At 32.8% G+C, this 10,127-nt stretch overlaps 1 protein-coding gene across 1 annotated transcript; it reads left to right on the top strand.

Moving 5' to 3' along the window:
* Positions 1–5,975: 5,975 nt before the first annotated feature.
* LOC113783595 (WRKY transcription factor 28-like) lies at positions 5,976–7,987 on the top strand. Its single transcript, XM_027329781.1, has 3 exons — positions 5,976–6,499; positions 6,849–6,992; positions 7,356–7,987. The coding sequence occupies exons 1-3, from the start codon at positions 6,030–6,032 to the stop codon at positions 7,714–7,716; spliced, it is 975 nt and encodes a 324-aa protein (XP_027185582.1). The 5' UTR covers positions 5,976–6,029; the 3' UTR covers positions 7,717–7,987.
* The last annotated feature ends 2,140 nt before the right edge of the window (positions 7,988–10,127 follow it).

The following is a 10,127-nucleotide window of genomic DNA, read 5'->3' as shown; positions in this document are numbered from 1 at the left end:
GTAAATGAGAAAATTATTGAGAATAAAGAACGTAAGAGGTTGTGAAAAGTGTTATATTGATTCTGTCTAATCTTAGTTATCTTGCCAAAGAAGGCAGAAGCAAACGCCCTACACCCTAGTACTATCTTCCAAGTTGGAGAAATTTATTTTGAAGTCCATAAACTTCTGTCAAAAGATTGTATGTGGTTTTCAAACTTTCGGAACGTCCTATTAGATCCCATAATATTTACAAATATATCAATTTGGTCCTTTTTGACATAATTACAAAACTTATATAACTTTTGAACTAATATTGCTTTCCTAAATCATAAATATTATTTAATTTTACTTTATTTTAATTTACTAGTTCCCTTTAGACCGTCAATGGTAGAAGATCCTACCAACCACAAAACCTTTAGAATAGAATTATATCACTATTGGGAGAAATTTATAGAAAGTCACCATACTAGCCCACTACACAGTGAAAAAAATTAATGGGTAGAGTACGATGTTATCATCCCTCAAATATTAGTCTTTCTAACATTTTAATGATTTAAAATAGTGATGCACTTAGTTATGTTAAATTATTACTATGATGCATAGCTATAGTAAAAAAAATTTCTTCATAAAAGTTTGTGTGCTATAGTTGGTATTCATATGAAACTTTATAATCAAATTTCATTATTTTCAGAATAAAGCCCAACTGATTTGTAACATATAGTTACAAATCAATAATGAGAAGTTCAAGGACTAAATAGCAAAATTAACCTAACATTAAAGAACTCCCAAGAACTTCTACAGCATTTTACCCTACTTCTGCTTCCTCTTTTTCTTTTTCTTTTTTAATCTTTCTTTTCACTTTTTTTTTTCGAAATGATAATTTTTTAATCTTTCTTTTCACGTATTTCAAAAGGATTTTTGATGTTTATAATAATAAAAAAAAACAAGTCTCGAAAAGCGTGCTACATATTCAAACCATTCCTCTCATTGTATTTGTCTTTTCCTTTGGTAGGTAGAAATTTAAATGAAGCAATGGTCATGGACAGCTACGAGAATGTTGTAATAATTTTGTCTACTATGCAAAATTCTTTGGTTCTTCTTTCCATTCCTTTTTCCATTTCTGTGTAAAGTTCCATTTTTCTTGCCCGAGGTTCCAGTGAACATGACAATGATTAGAAGAGTTTTGAATATGAGTTGTACTACTTGAATCTCTCTCAAGATCAGTACAAAAACAACATGGTTTTCGTTGCTCTTCGAAACCTTTTTGGAGTTTTACAGACGATATGCAACTATTAAGAATTGGTTAGGCAAGTAAGGCCTTATGTCCTCCTTTTCTAGTCTTCGATCAATTTATATTTCTTTGCTTTTGAAGCGTGTTCCCTGCCTTGCCTGTTTTTCTTGAACTGTCATCTATAGCTTTGACGGAAAAAAAAAACAGAAAAAGAAGGAAGTAGAGGGAAAAAAAAAAAGTAGAAAACAGTAGGTCAATTTACTTGTGTATGCTTGATACATTTCAAATAGGATACTTTTGAAACTTTAAAAGCACTCGTTTAGGTTTCTAAAAGTCACACGTAACATTCTTAAGGTTTTCAATATTATACTTGCATCCTTATTTTAGTCTTTAGTGTAACAAAATCAACCCGTAAGCAAAAGTGGCAAAGAGATTGATAAAAAAAAATGCAAAAATTACTCTCATTTTTTCGATAAATCGATGGCTAACAAGAAATTGAATTAAGAAATCTAACTTAGATGAAAATGCAGGAAAAATGGCAGAGAAGTTGATCCTCAATATGTCACATGGTTATACTTTATACCATCTAATGTGTTTGGATAGAAGATTATTTGAAAAAAAAAAATGGAATAACATGATAGAAGCTTTCATTTCTATGAAATGTTGGATGAAGATAAGAATTGCTTGTGTTATTGGATCTTAGCAGTAATGTTCTTTACTTTGGAACTACATATTACTCTAAAGATTGTTGCACCTTGGCCAGGTCATCTAAAATATCAGGAGTTTGCAGTATATTATTTTCTTGAAATGGTTCATATGAAGAAAAGATAAAAAAAAAAAAAATGACTTTCAAAAAGTGTTACAGTAATTATTTCAAACAATACTTTATCCAAACAAATTTACTCTTTCTGAGTTTTCAATGACTTTGTTGGACTTGTTCCCTTCTCCTATAGTATAGAAGTAGATGTAGAATTAATATGAACGTTTGACAAAAAAAAAATTGGTATCTTTCCTCCATTTGATTGTAGCTATAAAATTAAAAAAAAGAAAATCACATGCATATAGGAACAATGAATTACAACATATTACGTCACAAATTTTTATTATGTTTTCTTAAAGAACTCATTTTCTGTCGACGATAATGCGATCTAGAGTTACCGACTAGAATGTCTCAAAATGAGACTACTGCACCAAAGTCAAGATCTGATCTAGAGTATGTTACATATGAAAAGATTCTTTTTGGTCTACCTCAGTCTACGAAATATTTTAGTTACAGGCCCTGCCTAACTTAGGTTTCATATATTAATACGACTGCATAGGTATAAATGGTCAAAATCGCACTAGTATAGATCTCTTAAAGGTCTAGCACATCATGGTACATTGCGTGCACACACAAGCAATATGTATTAAGTACGTATTTGAGACCACCCCAATTAAGAACGAGGCAAAAAGCACTAATACAAAGTTCTCATCAAAACCAGGTCTTAGGATATTTGATGGAGAAATAATTGAAAAGGAGTTGAATAGTAGCCCAAGGGTCTTCTATGTTAAATTCAAAGAGTGTACAAAATTGTACTATGTACTGCGGACTACAGGTGTTGTTTGACTAATGAATAGCAAAAGTTGAATTGAATTGATGTAAAACTAATGAAGGCAGACCATTTTTTAGTTTAGCATTCGCATTTCCATTTAAGATATGCAATAGAATGAATGCTAGCCTCAAGAGCAAGATATACAATGGTGAACACGTAAACAAATATATATATAATGTTTGGTTTATTTGTAAGTATATCTATATATTTGTTTGGTTTCTTCATAATAATAATAAAAAAAAAGAAACAATACAAATCAAATTTGACTTGGGGAAGGAGAAGAATTTGAAAATTTAAAACTAGAACCTTTTTTTTTTTTTGGTTAAGTAGAAGATTTTGAATTTAAAATCTTTTATTTACAATCTGTCCAATTTTACCATCCAACCCAACTTTCCTCCGGAAAACTAGAACATACTACTGGAGAAAGGGAAATTTTTTGATAAAGAATGTAGTTTAATTAGCAAGATATTTCACAAGTGATTAATAGGTTCTAGATTCGATTCTCTTTATTTTATTTTATTTTTAAAAGAATGAGATTAACTAACCAACATCACATTTGGTTGTTTTCTAAGTTAGCTTGCCATTAGACCTTAAATTTCAATATGTTGTTTCAATAATTGCTGATCATTCTACTAATTTTATTGTCTCATATTGAGCAAGTTAATAGAGAGACATTTAGGTTTCTTGAAACACCAAAGTGATCGTTCCCTAAGCCTTAGACCCAAAAAAAAAAAAAAAATTCTCATTACACATGTTCCATGACTCTGACTCTATGATCCACTAATTCATGCATTTGGTGAGTGTTGTTTGATATTCAAATTAATGTTATTTACTTTCTTATTCAACCTCTCAAAGTAAAATTAAATTTTTGAATGCACAAATTTGCAAATGATTCGGGATAAAGTAAATAACCATAGTCATGGAATATTAATAAGAGAGGCAAGATCATATACAAAAACATAATTTCTTGAAGACAATAAAAGAATTCTTTATGTAACCAAACAATTACTTAACGTTGAATGTCATTTTATATCATTTTTGATTGTATATTTAAATCATTTTGACAAACCAGATTAAAGTACCAATATTGCCATCAATTCGTTAATAATTAACAAGTAATAAAACAGAATTTGTGGAAAATGTCAATAGCTTGACTAGTAATCACAGTACCCACTTACCATAATAGAATGACCAATTTTTCATATAGTCCCACTTGCCACACAAATATTCCTCAATAGATGAAATAAATTTTTTATTTATATATATATATATATTTATATGCTACCAACATTAACAAATAAGGGGAAAAAAGAAAGGAAATTTTTTATTAACACGTGCGATGCACGTGACCAGAGTCCCATGACGTCGGCTCTCTATCAGCAGGACCGGGCGGTGATAGGCAGCAGCTAACCACGGAGGATCTCCCACGTGCCAAGTCTCGTGTCGGCTACGGTCAAAAGACGGTGCCGAGTGGGGACACGTGTTAAGCCCATCCTATTCAAAATACCCGCTCATTATAGTCGTAGAGAATAAGATGGATTGGATTTAGCAAAGTTTGAAACATTGACCGGGCTATGTGAGAGGGAGAGATAAAGGGGACCTGTGACTGAACCCTTTATTTGCCCCACAGTCATCGTTGACTTTTGCCATTCCACAACATGCACCTTGAGAGCTCAACTAGGACATATTGACATATATTTTCTTCCAAAAATTTCTATTTTGATTAGGGTTTTAGTCGCTTGATAACTCATGCTTAAATACAAATAGGAGTAGTTTTTGTTGTTTTGGGATGTCAATATTTTTGAAAAATAAAATTCAGTTAAATTGCAAATATATCTTTAAATCAATCTTCTATTTCACGTATATCACGTCATCTGAAGTACTATAGTATGAAAATTTTTACACAATCTTTTTATCAAATAACCCTCTATCCAAACACATTATTATTTTTTCGGTGGTATTGGGGCTTGAATCAATTTACTAAATTCGCAAATGATGTTGTCACCGTTCAAGTTTTTTTTTTTTTTTTTTTGAGTTTTGTCACCGTTCAAGTTGTAATGCCAGAATTATTTTTTGTTCAAATATAGACATTTATGTATCCTCTCAAAGGTTGAAGGGTAGGCTTAGGATTTTTAAGAGAACGGAGTTGACATTTATAGAGAAGTTGCTTTGGCATTTATTTTTGAGCCGTGGTATTACTGCAAGCCTTTAGCTGACTTTAGCCTCTTAATTTGTTTTGGCAAAATTTCACCCTAAATAAAACTTTCTCGGTTATACTACTACTATTATTAATCCTTAAAAGGATGAGTAACTGAAAAAAAAAGAAAGAAAGAAAAGCCCTTAATGGGACAAATAGTAACTTGATATTATAGTAAAATATCTTGATTTGCAGAAACCATTTAGAACAAAAGCCATAATTTAGGTTGCTTGAATATCAGTAGTGAGAACTCAACTAACCTGCCTAGTTAGTCAAATGACCTTTGTTAGGACTGAACTTGGATTAAACTAAAAGATGCCGCTTGTCTCCCTACTTGGAGAAATTAGCCAAATGCTTAAAAAGTCTCTCTTTTCAAGATATTAAGCTTAGTTCTGTCAGTTTAAGGTCATCAAGTGAAATTATGTCTTATTAATCTTTTGGTAATCTATATTGTTAGAACATTTCGAATGCCAAAAAAAATGGTAACTAACACATTTAGACAAAAATCAACCGCTCTAATTATTTTTTGTTGTACGTCAAACAGCACTTAATCTTTTTCAAAATTTTGTTTCCGGCCGGAGATTATCTCAAATTGACTCTAAACTTGTCTGAATGCAAGAAAACCTTTCCAGAGAATTGTGTCTCGATGATTACGTATAATAAGCTACTTTTGGCTCAAAAGTAGCTCCAAAAATTGAATTTTCATGCTGTAAATATGAAGAGGGAAATTAGAAGGAAAATGTGATGACAAGTACTTCTTGTAGTGACAAAGACGCCACCACCTAAAATACACTGATCTCCGCTTTTTTTTCAAACCTTCTTTACAAAGTGGGGTCGGCAGTTGTGTTTCAACCTCTCTCCAATGAAAGAAATTGTGAAAAAAAAAAACTCATCAAATCTGCTTGTCAAAGCTTAAATAAAGACACATTACCAAAGCTCTTGTCAAACCTGTCCTTCTTCTTCTTCTTCTCTTCCTCTCTTCACTTACTTCTTCTTCATCATCTTTCACTTCAATCTTGATTTCTTGGCCATGTCTGAAGATTTCAGAGATCTTTACTACCATCAACCCTATCAAGATGACAGACATGGCAGCATAAACATGAGTGCTAATTTTCCTTTCCCTCATCACATGGCTTCATCCTCCTTGACTGATAATTCTTCAGTATTAAACAGTTCACACATGCTTGATCCCGCATACATGAGCTTCACTGACTGCTTGTTGCAAGGATCATCTGATCAGGGCACATTTGCCAGAGCTTTTGGCTTGTCGCCATCATCTTCTGAGGCATTTTCTCTAGTCAAAGATGAGCAAAAACCAGTTGTTATTGAGGTTGCAGGAGACCATCAAGCCTGTGCTAGTCATGAAACTCCAGTTACACCCAACTCTTCAATTTCCTCTTCTTCAACTGAGGCGGTCGGTGATGAAGATTCAAACAAGGGAAAGAAAGATAAGCAGTTGAAGGAAACACAGGAGGAAGATGCTCTTAGCCCCAAGAAAGAGTAAGTTCTGAATTCCTTATTTTACTTTTGGTTCTACTCTATACTATTTAGAACACGGGTATTTTTTTTCTATTTCCTTTTGCTATTTGTTCAACTATTCAAAAAGTGTTTTTAGCAACATACTTAGGTCATAATCAGCATTTGATTTTGTTGTTGAATAATCTTCATGTTAGATGTTCATTATCAGCCATTATAGTCAACATTTGCATGTTCCCATGGTCATTTCCTTTGCCCCGAGACAAAAAATCCTTTTATATATGGAATCATTTGTTTTCTTGTTTTCTTTTTTGATATGTATATGGAATTGTTAGTTTCGTATGGGTGCAAAATTGATTTCATATAACAACAGGAACAAGCCTAAGAAGAAAGGGGAGAAGAAGGAAAGACAGCCGCGTTTTGCTTTCATGACAAAAAGTGAGGTAGATCATCTAGAAGATGGATATAGATGGAGAAAATATGGACAGAAAGCTGTCAAGAATAGCCCTTATCCAAGGTACTTTCATTTGTTAAAATCTCCAGTAATTTGACAAATTCATTAACATGGCAATTATTTGAAAATCATATACTTCACTTTCTGTTTTCTTTAACAATATTCTCCTCAAAATCATGCTCTCTTACGATTGGTCTTTGGTTTCCTGCTCTTCTTAGCAAAGACTTGGCGCAGTATTTGTTGCCTAACAAGACGGAAACACTTAGTCTTTGCTTGTGAAATTCCAACACGATGTTCACATTCATCTCCTTTACTAATCTATTGTATTTGTTGACTTCCTCAATTGTCTAAATGCACTATATTGCAAGTGTAAAATCTGCTTTAACAACAGGTGCTTGTCTATTCTTGTTCACATTGTCATTGTAGGAGTTACTATCGTTGCACGACACAAAAATGTCCGGTCAAGAAGCGCGTCGAAAGATCGTTTCAAGATCCAGCAATTGTGATCACAACATATGAAGGAACACACAATCACCATGTTCCAGCAACTCTAAGAGGAAATGTGGCCGGAATGTTGCCTCCTTCCATGCTAACACCGATGCCGTTAGGGGTACCAAATTTTCCACAAGAACTGATTGTTCAGATGCCTCAATTTTACAGCCAGGCTAGTGCCAATACTAGCTCTATGTATCAGCAAAATCTAACCCCACTTCAGCAGCTTCAGTTTCATGACTATGGGCTTCTTCAGGACATAGTTCCCTCTATGTTTTTTAAACAAGAGCCCTGAATGGTGAATCTAACCCCTCATTGATATCTTGTCTGTAGTTTATGGATGAAGGTCAATTTTTAATTTTCTTTTTTTTTTTATCCTTCTTTTTTTAACTTCATCGATTCGCCTAGTAACCGGGAGATTATGTGAGATATGAAAAGCCCAGGTGAAGCGTCCACCCATCAAATATCTTCACCATTAGTTTCAGATATTTTATGTACCTAGCTAGTGTTACTTTGCCTCTATGTAATGAATCAGTTTACTTGGTATTTAGATGCCGGCTTGTTTACATTCTTTTTTATGCTTATGTGACTTAATATATATGTTTGATGGAAACACTTGGTTTTGTTTGTTTTGAACAGATTTACTTGTATGTTTGTGTTTTTCTTCAGGCATGGATTTAAAAAAAAGAAAAGAAAATCACTCATAACACATCAGTAACATGCAATAAAATCACTGTCGAGATTGTTTAACTAAACAGCAATATTCTTTTCTTTTCTTATCTTTTCCCGTTTTCCCTTTTTCCCTAGTACTCAATGCAGGAACTGCACCACTCAAATTTAGCCCTTTACTCTATTTCGCATAATATGCATTTCTCTATTCAGGTTTTTACAGCGCTATTACCATTAGAAAGTGCTATTACCATTAGAACGTTTTATCGTACTATATATATATATACTGGAACAGTAAAATATATACGACTGACCTAACACAAAAGAAAAACAGAACAAATATATTATTTGTGTGTCCATTTCCTTATTTTTCTGTGTTAAGACAGAAACTTCATTGATCAGCTCATAGCCAGTTGGATTAGGTATTATCTTGTGGATTTCTTGTGTGAATGATGTATCTTCAAGGATCCCGCTATTGGACCATAAATACAGTATACTTTCTGCATCTCCCTTCGTCAAAGTAGGTTCTAATCGATGTCAATCCGATGTAGTAAGGTGATGCAAGGTCAAGAAATATTTTCAACATCGAACTGATGGTATATTAGAACCTTTTGGTGCAGGAAATATCAGACAAATATAGCACGAAAGACAAGCCAGCTGACTATTTCACGTTTAATGTAGTATGGGACTAAAGCAATGGATTCTGCTGCTGTTTAGATTATTTCTTTTGAAATAACTTTCAAGTTTTGTTCTATATAAATCTGAATGTACATTTAAAAAAAAAAACTAAAAGCTTAAAATTTGAACCTGTGAGGCGCCAAGTGGCTAAACCAGACGACTAACAAAATATGTTATTGTAACCTTTCCAACAAGAAACCATACATTCAATAAGATGGATAACGTTTTCAGCTAATGCAGATTTTATGGTCTCAAAAGAAAATCCCAAAAAAACAAAGAAAGAAAAAAATTGTAAAAGCCTGAAATTTTACTTAAATATATATTGGCCCCAAATAAGACAATCATGGCTCTCATTTCTGAATCTCTGTATGGATTGACTAATTGCTTCTTCAAACCATAAGCTTGCGAGTACTTTTCGGCTTTCTTTGTTTCGTTCCTATTCTTGTTTGTATTGTTTTTCGGTCAAGGCATTTTTTTGAGGCCAATGTGAACGTCCCCCGGCTTCCAAAAACAAAAAGACAGAATAACCTGGATTCCAAACTCGAAATCATACAACCTCTATATCTATCACTTTCTAGTTATTCTTTTACATGTGCAATTCGTTGAGAAGAAACCATTTTAGTGTTCTTGGACCGTGCCGTATGTCAGTCTTCACTTGAAATCCTTGTTTGCTACATGAATTCTAATAAGGTGGCGCACCTCATTGATCATATGGTACTTAGAAATGTGCCTCTTGTCGGCAAATCTCTTGGATTTACTAAGTTTTTGCAGTTTGATATTTCGCATGTGTTTGGATAAGAGATTATTTGAAATAATTACCGTAATATGTTTTGTGATATGATTTATATGAATAAAAAGGTGTGTTGAAAATTGTGGTTGTAATGCAAACAAATAATTTTTTGCCAAATCATGATTATCCAAACACAATAATTATAAGTTTTTGCAGTTTGATATTGCTTCATAAATTTAAATATTAGTATACTCTTTGTTTATACTTTGGAGAGAATAGTGACTTTGTTCCAACCCCTGAAAATTGCTTTCCTGATGTTCGAAGACATTGGAGTCAACTTCACATATTTGAAAAAAAAAGAACTCACATATTCAAGACTGCAAGTTTAGTTCAGAAAACCTTAAGGAATAATTCCAGTTTGCACCCTAATATTTGCTGCGGCCACTTTATACCCCTAACATTTATTAGCACAGTAAATCACTTCAATTGCTTCTTTTCTTGTTGAAAGTACTAGATATAATGATGTGGTTTAACACATCTTTTGAGATTCTTAAGGATTCATACCCTTTTTCAGAATGAATTAAGAAAAATGTCATAGTATATAGGCGCATATTATTTGTTTATATTTT

The sequence above is a fragment of the Coffea eugenioides genome, chromosome 9, assembly GCF_003713205.1.
Source record: "Coffea eugenioides isolate CCC68of chromosome 9, Ceug_1.0, whole genome shotgun sequence".
In the NCBI taxonomy this organism is placed as follows: Eukaryota; Viridiplantae; Streptophyta; class Magnoliopsida; order Gentianales; family Rubiaceae; genus Coffea; species Coffea eugenioides.
Note: the sequence above shows the minus strand (reverse complement) of the source record. Positions and strands in the feature narration are given on the sequence as shown.